The sequence below is a fragment of the Chlorocebus sabaeus genome, chromosome 25 (genome assembly GCF_047675955.1).
Source record: "Chlorocebus sabaeus isolate Y175 chromosome 25, mChlSab1.0.hap1, whole genome shotgun sequence".
NCBI classification, from domain to species: domain Eukaryota; kingdom Metazoa; phylum Chordata; class Mammalia; order Primates; family Cercopithecidae; genus Chlorocebus; species Chlorocebus sabaeus.
Window position 1 is genome coordinate 55,067,030 of NC_132928.1, and position 17,416 is coordinate 55,084,445.

Sequence of the window (17,416 nt, forward strand, 5' to 3'; positions counted from 1 at the left end):
CATATTAAAAAGCAAATAGAATGAAAACTTCTAGCCATTTGTCTATTTTCCCTTTAAGTCAAATAGCTTAATACATTTAAACTGAATGTAAATTTATAAGCCATAAAATTCTATCATTGTATGATATATTAGATTCCTATGTGTAATTCATTCAAATTAGTTGGACTGGGGACCAAAAGAAAATTGGCTGGGCAAATAATTATTAATTTAAAACCAAATAATTATTAATTTAAAAAATAACAGCAAAAAAAGAAAAAAATTTAAAAAAATTTTAAAAATAAAAATAAATAAAAAATAACAGCAACAGTTACCATTATTAGACATATTCACCCATGACCCCATTTGACCCTCGCAAAAATCCTGCAAGGTAGGCATTATTTTTACATTGTAAGTATAATACTAGTGAAGTTCAAAGAAGTTAAATGACTTGCCAGTAACTAACTATAGGTCTGTAAACTAAAGCCTGGTTTTAATCTCATAACTGCACTATTTTTGTGCTAGGTACAAAATATGTAAGACTCTTTATGCTCATCCTAAGGTACTCAATACTCATAATAAGCCTAGAAGAATGATAACAAGAAACTAAAGCTCAGTTGAAGACACTTGCCCAAAGTCATGTAACCAACCACAATCCAAATTCACAGTTGTACTTTTCAGTATCCCTTGAAAGAGTTCAGCTTCAAAAGGCAGAGAGACGTAAGATAGTAGTTAAATATTTTTTAAATAGGTAAAATGTTTGTGTATATTAGGACACAGGGAGATGTTGGAAAATGGCTCAAAAGCACTTGATAAGAATTAACTCGGAATAGAAAAATGAATGCTTCTTTCTCTTGAACTAGAAAGAAAAGTGATTTGGAAGTATAGGACTCATTTTTTAAATACACTAAAACCTTGTAGTAAGTATATCACTCAAGATGATGTGATGTACCTGTTCAGCACCCTATTGTCCCATCATCTAATATCAAAACCCCTCTTCCTATAGGAAGACCATTCTGTTGTTTAGGAGGGGCTGATGGGGTTCACCGATCTGAACTAAAGACCTGGGCTGTGACAGTTAGAATGCCCTACCCAACCAGGCCAAAGTCCAACAGGAAGAAAAACAGAGGGAGGTGTTGTTGTTGTTGTGTGTCATTTTAAATAAATGCAGGAGCTATAGTAAGACAGTCCCTTTTAAACAAGGTAGCAAAAAATGTCCCTTTTAAATGAAGTTGTCCAGATCATATGAATCCAGGCCAGCCAACAGTCATTTTGCCCACTTTTTTGTCTACTAACATAATTAAGACAAAAAAATTCAAGAAAAGCAGAGATACAAACAGATTATTGATGACAAAATGTGAACTCTGGAGTCAATCATGTGAAAAATCATCTCTGACCCTAGATTTCCCAGTTATATGAGTCAATTCTGTCACATGCAGCAGAAAGAGTCTTGAATAATATAATGCCACAAATGCTTAACTTATATATATATACACACATACATATGATAGAGAGTTCAAAATGAAGCCTTTATCTTGTCACCTTGGACTCTGCAATCTGTAATAGGTAATTCTGCTTTTTATTTACATCCATTGGTTAAATCTTATCCCAAACCTGTCTTTTTGGCGAGAAATATTTTTAAATGTATAATTTTTAAATTTATTTTACTCTGAAATACAACAAACAGAAAAATGCATAAGTTAAATGTATACTTTAAGGATGCATGTAACCACTATCTAGGTTAAGAAAGAGAACACTGTCAATAGCCCTGAAAATCCCTGTGTCTCTTTTCAGTTATGGTTCCCAGTTTCTCCCTAAAGAAATCACTTTTCTAACTTTAACAGTTATCACTTCATTGGTGTTCTTTTTAGATTTTTCCATCTATGTAGCATCCTAACAATAGAATTTAGTTTTGCCTGTTACTGAACTTTATGCAAAATGGAATCATACCAAATGTAATGTTGTACTTTGCTTTTTTTAAACTAAATCTTATGTTTATATGATTCATTTGTATGAACCAATGTAGTGTAAAATATTCATTTCCATTGCTGTATGGCATTCATACTCTAAGAATACCATAATTTAGCCATCTTACTAATTACAATTCTAATATTGAACATTTTAGTAGTGGACATTTGAATTGCTTCAGTGTTTTGACTGTTATAAACACTATTAGGATAAAAGTAATACAAGTATTTTAATGTACAAGTGCATAAATTTGACTAAGGTATGTCTAGGAGTAAAACTTCTGGGTGTGCATATCTTTATTAGATAAAGCCAAACCAGTTTCCAAAGGAATTGTGCCTAGTCATAATTTTTTTTTAAAAAAATTCAATAGTTTTAAACATGCTAGATTATTCAAACATAATCCTTCCTGAGTTGGAAAGCTTCTATAAATGCCAATATTAGTATACATACAGTAATTTAACCTTAAAAAAGAACATAATCTTCTGAATGTCTAAAAAGGTATATGTTCAATTAAAAAATTTGAAACTACTAACAATAAATGTGGTAGAAAATATATTGGGTTACAAATTATCTAAGATATTTTCTATAATTTTTAGAGTAAGTGAAATATAATCAGATCATAATTTATTATGACTAAGAGATAAAGACTAATATTATTATTATGAAATTACACATTATTATTGTATATTTGATTACAAATGCAGTTGAACATTGTAATGGTTGCAGGCAATCTGTACTATAACATTCTCCAACTGTAAATGACAAATCTCTTGTAATTTCATAAATGGATGTATAAGAGTCTACTGTGATAAACATTTAATTCTCATTGCCTAAACTACTACATGTTACAAAGCTATTGTCAAAGCATCTAGAAATTTCCAAGTACAAGAACAGGCTAATTAATTCTTTAAACTACTTAGACATGAAAAAAATCCTAAAAATTCAAAACTGTTTTTGAACATACTTTCATTTTTGGTCTTACTTTCTTCTCAAGCAATGAATGTGAAATATAAATGACTATGGGTGAGGAAAGGACAGCAACCCAGAAAGAAGCAGGCTCTGACAGTGATTAATATGGAGCTTCCAAAGATGTCTGGCAGCAAAAAGAAGCAATAGCTTATGTAACTGATAACAAATTAGTCAGTAAGACCCTAATAATGTATCTCCCTGGAACCTGAGATAGTGTGTTTGATGAATTGTTTAAACCAGTCCGTATTCTTCCATTTGTTTAAACCAGGGAGACAAAAATATAGTAAAAAATAAATTACAGTTAACTTCTGTTATTCAAATTGGTTGAATGGATGGGTTGGTTCGTTAATGGAATATACTAATTAACAGAATCATCAAACATACTGCCAATTAAAAATTAGAAAATGATATGTTTTTCATTAACAGAATGCTGAATATTAGTTCATCTTTCCCTTAAGGATTCTAAAAGGATTTCTATATTTCAAGTTGCTTTTATAAAAGCCATGACAACACTGAATAATTCTATTAATGTAGAAAGTGTGAGACACTAGACTGAATTTCTGTCCCTCTTGTAACATACACTGGAAACTATCTTGTTGCATTTCACAAAGGCTGACTCACCACATGGCCCTTATAGAGTACATAATGTAGAAAAAAATTCTAGGTATTTGAGCTCTCTAGTTATTTGAATCTCTTTCTCTCTTTGGGGGCAGGGGTGGGGAGGGTGTTGCCAAATAATTATGAACTTACAATTAACCCAAATTCCTGTAAAATCCAAAACAGATTTCTCAGAGAGATATTCTTCTCACTGAACGTTAATGAATATATTATAATATGTTAAACAGGGCTACAGGTAAAAAATGCTAAACTATGGTATGTTCAAAGATTACTTCGTGGCCGGGTGTGGTGGCTTACGCCTGTAATCCCAGCACTTTGGGAGGCTGAGGTGGGAGGATCATGACGTCAGAAGATCAAGACCAGCCTGGCTAACATGGTAAAACCCGTCTCTACTGGAAAAAAAAAAAAAAAAAAAAAAAAACTAAAATTAGTTGGGCATGGTGATGCACGCGCCTGTAGTCACAGCTACTCGGGAGGCTGAGGCAGGAGAAGGGCGTGAACCCGGGAGGCGGAGCTTGCAGTGAGCTGAGATGGCGCCACTGCACTCCAGCCTGGGCCACAGAGCGAGACTCTGTCTCAAAAAAAAAAAAAAAAAAAAAAAGAACTCATCAACTCCTAAACTTTTTCCTTCATTCAATCTCCATAAATATATTTTCTATCTCAACTCAAAATACAACATTCATCCAGTCACCAAAGCCAGGAAACTAGATATGTCACCTTTGACTGCTCCTTTGCCAGTCCATTCACAAACCTAACAATTTTGCTCCCTGAATGTTTCTTAATTCTGCTTTTCTCTGGGGTCTCAACATCTCTCATTTAAACTGACATTTTCTTTTCCTTTTTATTACTATTATTTTTTTGAGACACAGTCTCCTTCTGTTGCCCAAGCTGGACTGCAGTGGTGCAATCAAGACTCATTGCAGCCTTGACCTCCCAGGCTCAAGTGATCCTCCCACTTCAGCCTCCCAGGTAGCTCAACACCACAACGGGTGCTTACCACGACTATGGATGTTCACCACCATGCCCAGATACCTTTTGTGTGTGTGTGGTAGAGATGGTGTCTCATATTGCCTATGCTGGTTTCAAATTCCTGGGCTCAAGTGATCCTCCTGCCTCAACCTCCCAAAGTTGTGGGATTACAGGTGTGAGCAACTATGCCTGGCCATATTGATATTTTCTACCTGGTCTCTCTGCTGCTGTCTGTTTCCTTTAATTCTGCCCTTTACACAGGTATGAAAAGAATTTATCTAAAATGATCATATGACTGTATTATTCCCTTGCTCCCAAGTGATCAATGGTTCCTTATTAGCTCTAGAATAAAGTCGGCATTTTTGACATATTACAAAGTCTTCACAATTTCCCATCTTACCATTTTTACGTCATACCACTCCCAGTGTACAATTGCTATGGTAAACTGTAATTTCATATTGTTCCCTTTGTACACTGTGCCCTATCATATTTCCATACATTTTCTCATATTGTGATTTTTGTCAATAATCCTTTCCCCTTCCCTTTCCCCTCTCACCTTCCCCAATCTCATTTATGTCTTGACAAAGCCTCCACCTCCTCCAGAAAGTCTTTTCTGAAAGTTCTGGCAGAGCTTGGTTGGGTAATTCTCTTCTCTATTCTCTTAACCTGTGTATCACTTTCCCTTAGCATACTGTAAGTTATTTAATGAGTATGTGTTATTTTTGTCGTCAGAAAAATAAAGACACATAAAAGAGAATGAAAATTATAAGTGCATGCCTATATTATCTGTGCCCCGTCTTGGACTATGAAGCCTTTGAGAACACAAATTATAAATGATTCATCTTTATAACCCCACTTCATAGCCCAGTACCTGACAATTGATGCTCAATAAATGATCTGTCAAATGAAGGTAACTGACAGGAAAGAGGATATATAAAAATGGGTCTTAATGGTCCAGGTCCTGATATTTGGGCAGTTACACCGACTTCTTTATTTCCAGAGAATTCTAGTTAAAAATAACTCCAAATAAGCAATTTATCCTTTTCTAGCCAACAAAACTAATTCCACTGAGAAACTGTCCTATTTTTGACATAATATTTCTTATTTTATCACCTAATGTACATTTTTAAAAAGATATGCCATATGTAATCTCCATCAGGTAAATGGGAAATAAGAAGGAAGAACAAAGGCAGTAGAAAGTAAAATAAACTTGGCAGCACTGTGCTATTTATCACATGGACCGTTACTTACATGCAGCAGTAATACAGCAGCAAGAAAAGACTGCCCTTGACAGTACCCAATGTCTTCATCATACACAGAGTAGGCCTAGAGAAAAGATGAAAAGAAAGAAATACATAAATAGTCACAGATTTTAACTTAAATGTTAGCTCATACCAGGTTCCTGCTTGTTCCTGTCCCTGGGCTGTCCACCACAATTCCACTGGTCTTTCAAACTTGAATGTGTGTATCACTAGCACAGTGAGATCCCGAAAGAGGCTATGTATTTCCTGAAGCAGCTCTATGTCCCTTTATCCCAGGTTCATCTTTAAAATTTTGAAATAAAGAGATGCTCAGAGGACCGAAGTTAATTTTAAAAGATCCATTATGGTTTGAGGTCAGCTGTATGAGGCCACAGGAGGCAGAGGCAAAAGGTGAGAGAGAGTAAGAAGATTCTAAGGTTGAAGTGTGAGTTCAAATGCACTAAAGGGGGAAATCTTGATATTGCTGAGACTGTAGTGCAGATTTGCTATTCTGACAACCCCATGCCAAAAACAAAAAAAAACAAAAAACCCTTTAGAACCTCCAAAATTTCTCAAAGACCTTTTAAACTATCCTGCCATTTTTCATGAAGGCTGAAGAGTAAAAATGTTTCCTCCAATCTATACCACTGGGGCAAACCAGAAATATTTAGCATTGCCCCGTGCTTTTTGCAAAATGGCTAAGGGCTTCATGCTACATATATACCTGCTATTTCAGGTGCTTTGGCTATTCCACAGCTTTAACGTCATCCGGAATACAGCCAAAGAGGCCAATTTATAAGAAATACAGCATTCCTTGGGAAGTAGCTATCATATCATTCAACTTAACATTCCCTCTTAGTTTTCAGAGGAAAGGCAATAAGGCTGTATGCTTAGTGTATACTAATTAGTACTACAAACATCTAGGATTCTCTAATGCAAAAAAAAAAAAAAAAAAAAAGACATGTTAGTTTTTGAGAGGCTGAATCAGTTACAGTAGGTAGAGTGTGCAGATCAAAGGGTAAAGAATAGAAGTTAGAAAGCTTTTTCTGCAAAAGTTCGGAAAGTAAATATTGTAGACTTTGAGGAACACTTATAGTACTGGTTGCTTTTTTTTTTCTTAAGGGATAGAACTTTTTTTTTTAAACAACTTTTTAAAATGTAAAACCATTCCTACATTGGGGCAGTACAAAAATAAGCTGCATGGTCCAGTCACTGAACCCTGAATTAGAATTTTAAAATTTAGATGTTGCAATATGTATGTGTGTGTATATATTTTTTATATATATATAAATATGTATATATATTTTATACACACACACACACATATACATATAAATATATATATATATATATTTTTTTTTTTTTTTTTTTTTGAGACTGAGTTTTGTCTCCCAGGTTGTAGTGCAACAGCATGATCTCGGCTCACTGCAACCTCTGCCTCCCAGGTTCAAGCGATTTTCCTGCCTCAGCCTCCTGAGTAGCTGCAATTACAAGGGCCCACCACCACACCCAGCTAATTTTCATATTTTTAGTAGAGACAGGGTTTCACCATCTTGGCCAGGCTGGTCTTGAACTCCTGACCTCAGGTGTTCCTCTCACCTCAGCCTCCCAAAGTGCTGGGATTACAGGCATAATCCACCATGCCCAGTCTGCCAAATATATTTTTAAAAGACTCTCAAAGAGTCCAGGATGTGTATCTCATCCCATGTATTCCATCTATGTGTTGTACTTCATTTTAGTGAGGAGATTTCCATTTAATTTGCCTTATAGAATGTATTTTTATTTTGTCAGTATAAAAATTGTCTCTGTCTAGGACAAGGCTTATCAAAGATAACTAGGAAGGCTTCACTTATGGAGGGTAAGTGTAGCATTCCCCATATGCCAAACTTGTCAGAGCACAGTCTGGAACTCCCTTTTACTCAAAAATAGAAACTGTATTGATGTATAGCTGATATTCAGTGAAAGGCACACATTTTAATTGTACAGTTCCTTGAGCTGGGGCATTTATGTCGCCCTGCCATTATAAATATTTCCATCACTCCAGAATGTTCCCCCATGCCTCTCTTTAGTCAAACACCTCCACTCCAGGCAACCACAGATCTGAATTTTATCATAATACATTAGTTTTGCATTTTTAAAATGCATTTTTAAAAATTTCATATAAATGGAATCCTACAATAATGTACTCATATAATATGTATGCTTTTGTGTCTAGCTACTTTTACTCAGCATAACGTTCCTGAGATTCTTTCATGTTGTGTGTGTCGGCAGTTCACTCCTTTTCATTGGTGAGTAGCATGAATATATACTGTATGAATATACCACGATCTGTTTATTCATTCCTCTGTTTCCAGCTTTCGGCTAGTATGAATAGGGCTGTAAATATATACATGGCATTTGTGGATACAGATTTTCATTTTCCTTGAATAAATACCTAGGAATGGAGGTTCCAACTTCAAATGTTAAGGGTAAGTTTATCTTTATAAGAAATTGCCAAATTGTTTCCCAAAGTGGTTATACAATTATTACACCCCTAGCAGCAACATACGAGAGTACCCTTTGCTTCACTTCCTTGTCAATACTTGATACTGTCAGTCTTCTTCCTTTTAATTAATTCCTGTAGTTTTGACTTTCATTTCCCTGGTAGCTAATGTTTCTACGTACCTTTAGACAATTGATACATATTCTTTTGTGATTGTTCAATTTCCTGCACAATTATGTGTTGTTGGTTTTTGTTTTTTGGTTCTTTTGGAGGCAGGGTCTGACTCTGACACCCAGGCTGGAGTGCAGTGGCATGATCACCACAACCTCTGCCTGCCAGGCTCAAGCGATCGACCCACCTCAGCCTCCTGAGTAGCTAGGACTACAGGCTGCCCCACCACACCCAGCTAAGTTTTTTTCTATATTTAGTAGAGACGGGGTTTTGCCATGTTGCCCAGGTCTGGAGCTCCTGGGCTCAAGTGATCCAACCACCTCAGCCTTCCAAAGTGCTGGGATTACAGCCTGCCCAATTGTTTGAGTTGTTCATCTCATTATTGTTGATTCATAGGAGTTCTTCATTCTGTATATGTTCTGTATACAACTCTGTCTGAGTCCATTCTGGATGCTATAACCAGAATACCACAGACTAGGTAGCTTATAAACAAAATAAGCTTATTTCTCATAGTTTTGGAGGCTACAAAATCCAAGATCAAGGCACCAACCAATTCAGTCTGATGAGGGTCAGTTTCCTGGTTCACAGAAATGTTGCCTTTTCATTGTCTCCTCACGCCGTGGAAGGAGCAAACAAGCTCCTTCCGGCCTCTTTTATTAAGGCATTAATCCCATTCCTGAGGGTTCCGCCCTCATGATGCAATTACCTACCAAAGGCTCCATCTCTTTTTTTTTTCTTTTTTTTTTTTTGAGAAGGAGTCTCACTGTGTCGCCAGGCTGGAGTGCAGTGGCACGATCTCGGCTCACTGCAATCTCCACCTCCCAGGTTCAAGTGATTATCCTGCCTCAGCCTCCCAGGTAGCTGGGACTACAGGCGCGTGCCACCACGCCCAGCTAATTTTTTGTATTTTTAGTAGGGACAGGGTTTCACCATGTTGGCCAGGATGGTCTCGATCTCTTGATGGCGTGATCCGCACACCTCGGCCTCCCAAAGTGCTGGGATTACAGGCGTGAGCCACCATGCCCAGCGGCTCCATCTCTTAATAGTATCACTTTGGCGGTTAGGATTTCAACATACGAATTTTGAGGTGACACAAACAATGGGACCATTGCCAAGTCCACTGTCAGATATACATATTATGAATATGTTTTCCCAGTCTATGGCTTGCATTTTCATTTTCTTAATGCTGTCTTTCAAAGAGCAGGTTTCAATTTTGACAAAGTTCAATTTAATAGCTTTTGTCTTTTATGGTTCATATTTGTGTTTGTACATGCCCTGTTTTTGTGTCATGAATATTTTTTCCTATGTTTTCTTTAGAAGTTTTTTTTTTGTTTTGGCGTTTACATTTAGGTCTGTAATCCACTTTGAAATAAGAAGTTTTAAAAACCGGGTAAGTCTATGTTCTACAACTTAGATCTTTTGCAAAACAGTTTATTCTAGATTCCTTGCATTTCCATATACATTTAAGAAATAATTTATTGTCTTCCTAGGAATGCCTACCATGATTTTGACTGGGATTGTGTTGAATCTATAAGTAAATTTGGAGAATGATATCTTCACAATATAGAGTCTTAACAGTCATGAACCTGATAAATCTATCTCCATTTATTATTTCTTAGGATTTTCTACATGCATAACCGTGTTGTTTGTGAATGTTAGTTTTACTTCCTCTGGCCATATGCCTTCTTTTCTTGCCCTACTGCACGGACTCCAGTACTATATTACAGTGCATTCCAATACAATGATGAATGTAAGTGCTGAAAGAGGAAGGACATCTTTGTCTTCTTCCAGATGCTAGGAGTCAAACATTGTCTTTCACCATGAAGTATAATGTTAGCTATAGATTTTCCATAGATATCCTTCATTAGGTTTAGAAGTTTCTCTCTATTCTTACTTTGCTGAGCATGTTTTATCTTCTGTGGGTACTGAATTTATAAAATGCCTTTCATGCATCTATTGCAACTGAGAGACAGGACTAGCTGGATTTCCTAGGCCAACTAAGAATCCCAAAGTCTAGCTGGGAAGGTGACTGCATCCACCTTTAAACACGGGGCTTGCAACTGAGCTCACATCCGCACGCCCGACCAATCAGGTAGTAAAGAGAGCTCACTAAAATGCTAATTAGGCAAAAACAGGAGGTAAAGAAATAGCCAATCATCTATCACCTGAGAGCACAGCAGGAGGGACAATGATCAGGATATAAACCAAAGCATTGGAGCAGGCAGTGGAAACCCCCTTGGGGTCCCCTCCCATTTTATGGGAGCTCTGTTTTCACTCTATTAAATCTTGCAACTGCACACTCTTCTGGTTCGTGTTTGTAATGGCTCAAGCTGAACTTTCGCTCCCTGTCCACCACTGCAGTTTGCCACTGCTGCACACCGGCTGCTGACTTCCATCCCCCCAGATCTGGCAGGGTGTCCACTATGCTCCTGATCCAGTGAGGCTGTGCCCATTGCCACTCCCAATTGGGCTAGAGGCTCACCATTGTTCCTACGCAGTCTAAGTGCCCAAGGTTCGTCCTAATCAAGCTGTATTTAATAGAGCTATAACACTCACCACATGGCCCAGGATTCCATTTCTTGGAATCCGTGAGGCCAAGAACCCCAGGTCAGAGAACCAGCAGCTTGCCGCCATCTTGGAAGCAGCCTGCCACCATCTTGGGAACTCTAAGAACAAAGACCCCCAGTAACACAATGATTACTTTCTCCTTTATTCTGTTAATGTGGTAAAATACATCGATTTTCAAATGCTGGACCAACCTAGTATAACTGAGTCAAGAGTTATTATCCTTTATATACTGGATTAAGTTTGTTATTCTTTTTGTTTTGTTTTGTTTTGTGGGGATTTTTGGAGAATATTTTATGAGGAATATTGGTCTGTAACTTTTTCGGTAATGCCTGACACATTTTGGTATAGGGTTATGCTGGCCTTATAAAACAAGTGTGTCAGTGTTCTCTCTCACTCTGCTTCTGAAAGAGTTTTCTGTAAGACTGGTATTAATTCTTCTTTAACCATCTGGGCCTAGAGTTTTCTCCTTGGAAAGGTTTTTATTATGAATTAAATTTCTTTAATGGAAATAGAGCTATCCATATTTTCATTTTTTTTGTTTCAATTTAAATAATTTGTTTTTCAAAAAATGTATCTAAATTGTTAAGGTTACTGACATAAATTTGTTCATAAAAGTCCCTAACTGACGTTTTAATATCTGTATGTGATTTATCCTCTTTCATTGATAAAAGCTTAAACTTATATTTTCTCTTTTCCTTGATTAGTCTTGGTAAGGATTTATTAATTTTATTAATCTTTTCAAAGATGTGGCTTTTGGTTTTATCTTTTTCCTTTTCTAATACGTTTTCTATTTCATTTATTTCTGTTTATTATTTCTTTCCATCTATTTACTTAGGCTTTAATTTGTTCTTAATTTTCTAGCTTGTTAAGATAGAAACTTAGATCTATCTTCTTTTCTAATATAGGCATTTAAAGCTATAAACTTGCCTGTATAATTTCTTGATACCTTTTTAAAATACCGATAATGGTGCCAATCCTTGCCAACTGTCATCATCCCCAAATATGATAGGTCAGTGGGGTGGTATGTACCCAGCTCTCTGTCAACCCAATAGATTTCAGCATAATCATTTCTGTGAAGATCTAGGCAATTCCAACTCCAAAGCTATAGCCTCAGAAAAATTTGGTGTTATGCTACCAAGGCAAAGGTTCGAAACTAGGGCTACTGTGGCAACCTTAGCCATAAGAAATGAAGTGGGGTACGTGGCAAAAGCAGGTCTACCACAGCTTCCTTTTTAGGTCTCTTTCTTCAGATGAAATTAACTAGATAATTCACAAATGCCTCCAATAATTTGTAACAGAAGTGTTATGCTATAGTTAGGCTCAAATGTTAGGCCTAATTAATCCTTGAGTTGTTATTAACGGTTTATTATAAGTTCTAAAAGCAAATGAATGTGTATCTTCTCCGATTCTTTTTAATTTTGAGACAGGTCTCCCTCTGTCGGCTCACTGCAGCCTCCACCTTCCAGGCTAAAAGGATTCTCCCACCTTAGCCTCCCAAATAGCTCTGGCTACAGGCACGTGCCACCATGCCTGGATAATTTTTTTTTTTTTTTTTTTTTTTTTTTTTTTTTGGTAGAGATGGGGTCTCACTATGTTGCCTAGACTGGTCTCAAACTCCTGAATTCAAGTGTTCCTTCTGCCTCAGCCATCCAGGGTGCTTGGATTACAGGCATGAGCCACCCCATCTGGCTACTTCCCTGATGGTTATGCTATATGTGGGACAAATGTGGAAACAAATATTAAAATCTTGATGTTCTATCCATTTGTCCAACTTTAACATAAACCATCTACAGATGACTCCTTTAGAAAATGATTTCCCCTGAGTTTAAGCTATCATAAATTTTTTGAATCCAGTACATACTCAAATTATGAGAGGAATTTTATGTAACATAAAAAAGAAAATCAGATTAGTATAGATACCACCATATGGAAACAGTTCAATTAATCAAACCATATCATGGCTGAAGCTAATAGTATCCAAAGATGTTGGAATACTACTGACCATGCTATCGCTTCAGAAGATGCAGTCACCAAAATGTAAACTTTCACTGGAAAATAGATACATTTCTTCATTCATGCACAAAGTATGTGCTTCTCAAATAATCCTTTTATATTTTAAAATCAGGAATCTTTTCACTTAGAAGTTGAAACTCCAAATGTTAAAATATTTGATGAGCTGCTTCAACCCAGGAAGAACTTCGGTTTGCTTTGTTTTTGCTTTGTCACAAAAACTATTTAAAATCTCTATGGAAGAACATTTTCTAAAACTCACAAACTGAATAAGTAACCTAGTGAATTCTACAGTAACAGTTTCATCTGACCTTTTACTACCAGGAGAAGCCTCTCAAAATCTGTAATGAAAAAACTGAAACAGTAAATCTGGTATGAATTCCCTAATATTTAAAACGGCCATTTTCATCAACTACATTCAGCAAATCTATTAAAAAGCCTTCTTAGAATAACATATTGTAGTCGCAACAATATACAGGTCTATAAAAGCTTCTGTCTTGTCAACTAAAATCTGAACTTCCACAGGATAACTAAAATTATTTTACGGATAAGGTCATCTGTTAATACCCCATGCCCTAAATTACTTTTTAGGCTGCAGTCACTACTCCCAGGCCATCCATTACAGACATGTGGTAAATCAAAGTAGTATTTGTGTAAGTACCTGCTTCAAAGCTGCTTTTTCTTTCTTTTACTTCAAACAAACAAACAAACAAACAAACAAACAAAAACCCTCGGTTTTACTTGCAAGTTCTTCTGTTATCCACCACTGTGCTAACGAGATTTGTAACGAATACAAATCTGGCTCTTAAAATTTCACAAAAGGATAATGACAATATGCTTCTTTCAAAAACGTTTCTTGTTTTAACCAAAAGCTTATATTAGGAGAAGTATGAAAGCTACAGGGGCTTCTAAGTACCACTATGTTTTGGTTATAATTCAGCATGTGGCCAGAATCACATAGATTCTATGACATCTAAGAACTAGGTGATAGCAATGCAGTCTTTCAGCTATTAAAAACTCTGAACACTCAAAAACAATTTATTTTATTACAAATCATGTTTATGGAGGTGTAATTTATATGCAGTAAAAGTCATCCTTTGCTCATTTTCCTTGAGGAAGACATACTATGGGATTTATTGATGACAAAAATTTCCACATGCTTTAAATATTATCTCTGTGTAAAGCTAAATAATGAGGTAGCAAAGTACCATATTCCACAGAACTATCTTTACTGAGTTAGTATTTGACATTACATATTCAGCCTTTCAGACTTCAGCATGCTCAACTCTAGAACCCCAGTCCATATAAGAATTTTCATTTAGGTACCACCTATGCATCTTTTATAAAACCACACTCAAGTCACTCTCTACCATATTACTCCAAATGCCCATACCTAGTATAACCATGTATCTCTGGTTATATTCTTCCAATTCTGTGCATGAAAAATAAAAAAAAAATTGTGCCTTTATTTTTAAAAAAGAATGTGTTAAGAAGAGAAATATATAATTTAGCATTTTCTTTTTGCTTTCATTAACAGAAATTAATAATCAGATTCATTACTCAACTATAGAAAATAGCTCATCTCAGGTACCTGATAGCATCCACTCGTCTTGGTCACTGTGTTTATCTATTTTTACATGAGTTTTAATTTTGTAAACTCTTTCAGATCTTTCAGTAAATAGAAAGGCAATCACTCAGTCTAAAAAAAAAAATCATACTATGGTCCATTGTTCTCCTTTAACTTTTTCTACTAATGATATTATCACTCTCTGTTCTAATGAGAGAAAAATTAGATCATGGGAATCGTTACCTAATGAATGTGAAATGAGCTTTTCTTCATTATCATCAGTTTCCAGAGCTCTGCCTAATCTTGAAAGATCAATTGGTATTCTTTTACTTATTTTTCTTTGATTTATATATTTATATTTGATTGCTTAATTTGTACTTTTATCTAGAGCTCATGGGTGTATGTGAGCTTATGGATGTGGAAGAAAGGGAACCCTCATACACTCTTCTGTGTGTGTGTGTGTGTGTGTGTGTGTGTGTATTAGGGGTTGGAAGTAGGATGAAGAGAGAATACAGAAAGAAAAAAGGAAAAAAATGATGGAAAAGTTTGAATCCTATCCCTATTTGGAATATTCCTGATTATACAGTAGTCTGTCTGTTCCTTTTCCATGAACTAGGAACTCTGAGATTTGTTGATGACAAAGCATGTTACATGAATGATAAGTATATTCTCAAGGCTTCCCCTTTCCCATGAAAGATGTCTAAGTGCAAGATTCCTAAAAACTGTAGATCTCCAACCATAGTATAATATAGAAATCAGTAACAGGAGGAATGTTTAAAAATTCACAAGCACATGGAAATTAAACAGTATGCTCCTGAACAATCAACAAGTCAATGAAGAAATTATAAAGAAAATTTAATTTTTTTTTGAGAAAAATGAAAACACAACATACCAAAACCTATGGGATGCAGCAAAAGCAGTTTGAGAGGGAAATTTACAGCAATAAATGCCTACAAAGAAGAAAGGTTGCAAATAAAAAACCTAATCTTGGATCTCAAAGAACTAGAAAAAGACAAACTAAGCCCAAAATTAGTAGAAGAAAGAAAATAACAAAGATCAGACTAAAAATAAATGGAATGGAAAATAAAAAACAAAACAAACAAAAAAACAAAAACAAAACTGTAATCCCAGCTACTCAGGAGGCTGAGGCAGGAGAATCGCTTGAACCGGGGAGGCGGAGGTTGCAGTGAGCAGAGATTGAGCCATGCACTCCAGCCTGGGCGACAAAGGGAGACTCCGTCTCAAAAAAGAAAAAAAGAAAAAGAAAATCAATGAAATGAGTTGTTCATCTGAAAACATAAACAAAATAAACAGCTAGACTAAGAAAAAGTGAGAAAAGACTCAAAATCAGAGATAAAAAAGGAGACATTATAACTGATACTACAGAAATTAAAGGATCATAAGAAATTATTGTGAACAATTATATGACAACGAATTAGATAACTTAGAATGGATAAATCTGTGTACATATAAAACTGATCAAGGATGAATTATAAATAAATAGATGAGTAAGGAGACTGAATCAGTAATAAAAAGTCTCCTATTGGGCCGGGCACGGTGGCTCAAGCCTGTAATCCCAGCACTTTGGGAGGCCGAGATGGGTGGGTCACGAGGTCAGGAGATCGAGACCATCCTGGTTAACATGGTGAAACCCTGTCTCTACTAAAAAATACAAAAAACTAGCCGGGTGAGGTGGCGGGCGCCTGTAGTCCCAGCTACTCGGGAGGCTGAGGCAGGAGAATGGCATAAACTTGGGAGGCGGAGCTTGCAGTGAGCTGAGATCCAGCCACTGCACTCCAGCCTGGGCGACAGAGCGAGACTCTGTCTCAAAAAAAAAAAAAAAAAAAAAAAAAAAAAAGTCTCCTATCAACAAAAAGCCAGATAGTTAAAAAACTACCAAATATTTAAAAATATAGCTGAATTCTACCAAATATTTAAACTGCTAACACCAATTTTTCTCAAACTCTTCCAAATAATTGAAGAGGAGGAATTATTTCCAAACTCATTCTGCTAGACAAGCATTACTCTAATACCAAAACCAGACAAAGGTACAACAAAAAAAGAAAACTACAGGCCAATATCTATGATAAACATACAAGCAAATATTCTCAACAAAATACTAATTAGCCAAATAGAATACCACATCAAAAAGATCATCCACCATGATCAAGTAATTAACCTCAGGGATGCAAGGATGATTCGCTATATGTAAAATAAATGTGATACATCACATTAGAAGAAGAAATGATAAAAGTCATTTCAATAATTGCAGAAAAATCATTTGACAAAATTCAGCATCACTCCATGATTTAAAACTCTCAAAATTAGATATAAAAGAAATGTACCTCAAAAAGGTAATGGCCATATATGACAACCCACAGCTAACATCATGCTGAATGAGGAAAAGCTGAACTGGAACAAGATATGGATGTCCATTCTCACTTCCATTCCACACAGTACTGGAAGTCTTAGCCAGAGAAATTTGGCAAAAGAAAGAAATAAAAGGTATCCAGATTGGAAAGGAAGAAACTGAATTGTCCCTGTCTGCAGATGACATGATTTTATATGTAGAAAACCCTGAAGACTGTACCAAAAAACTTAGAACTAATAAATGAATTTAGTAAAGCTGCAGAATACAAAATCGACTTATAAAAAGTGTGTTAGTAGCATTTCTGTGCACTAACAGTGAACTGTTTGAAAAAAGAATCAAGAAAACAATTCCATTTAAAGTATCTACAGGTTTATATCTGAAAGACAGGCAATAACAAATGCTGGCAAAAATGTGGAGAAAAGGGTACCTTTATACACTGTTGATGGTAATGTAAATTAGTACAACCACTATGGAGAACAGTTTGGAGGCTCCTCAAAACACTAAAA

The 17,416-nt window shown here is 35.9% G+C and overlaps 1 protein-coding gene across 5 annotated transcripts in view; it reads right to left on the reverse strand.

Annotated features, from left to right (window-relative positions):
* The window catches only part of RABGAP1L (RAB GTPase activating protein 1 like), a 795,491-nt gene that overhangs the window by 307,033 nt on the left and 471,042 nt on the right, over positions 1 to 17,416 (reverse strand). For all 5 annotated transcript variants that reach the window (XM_037986171.2, XM_073011765.1, XM_073011766.1 and 2 more), the window contains one exon: positions 5,752 to 5,826. In XM_037986171.2, the coding sequence (XP_037842099.1) occupies positions 5,752 to 5,826 (75 nt within the window). The remainder of the gene's footprint in view (positions 1 to 5,751; positions 5,827 to 17,416) is intronic.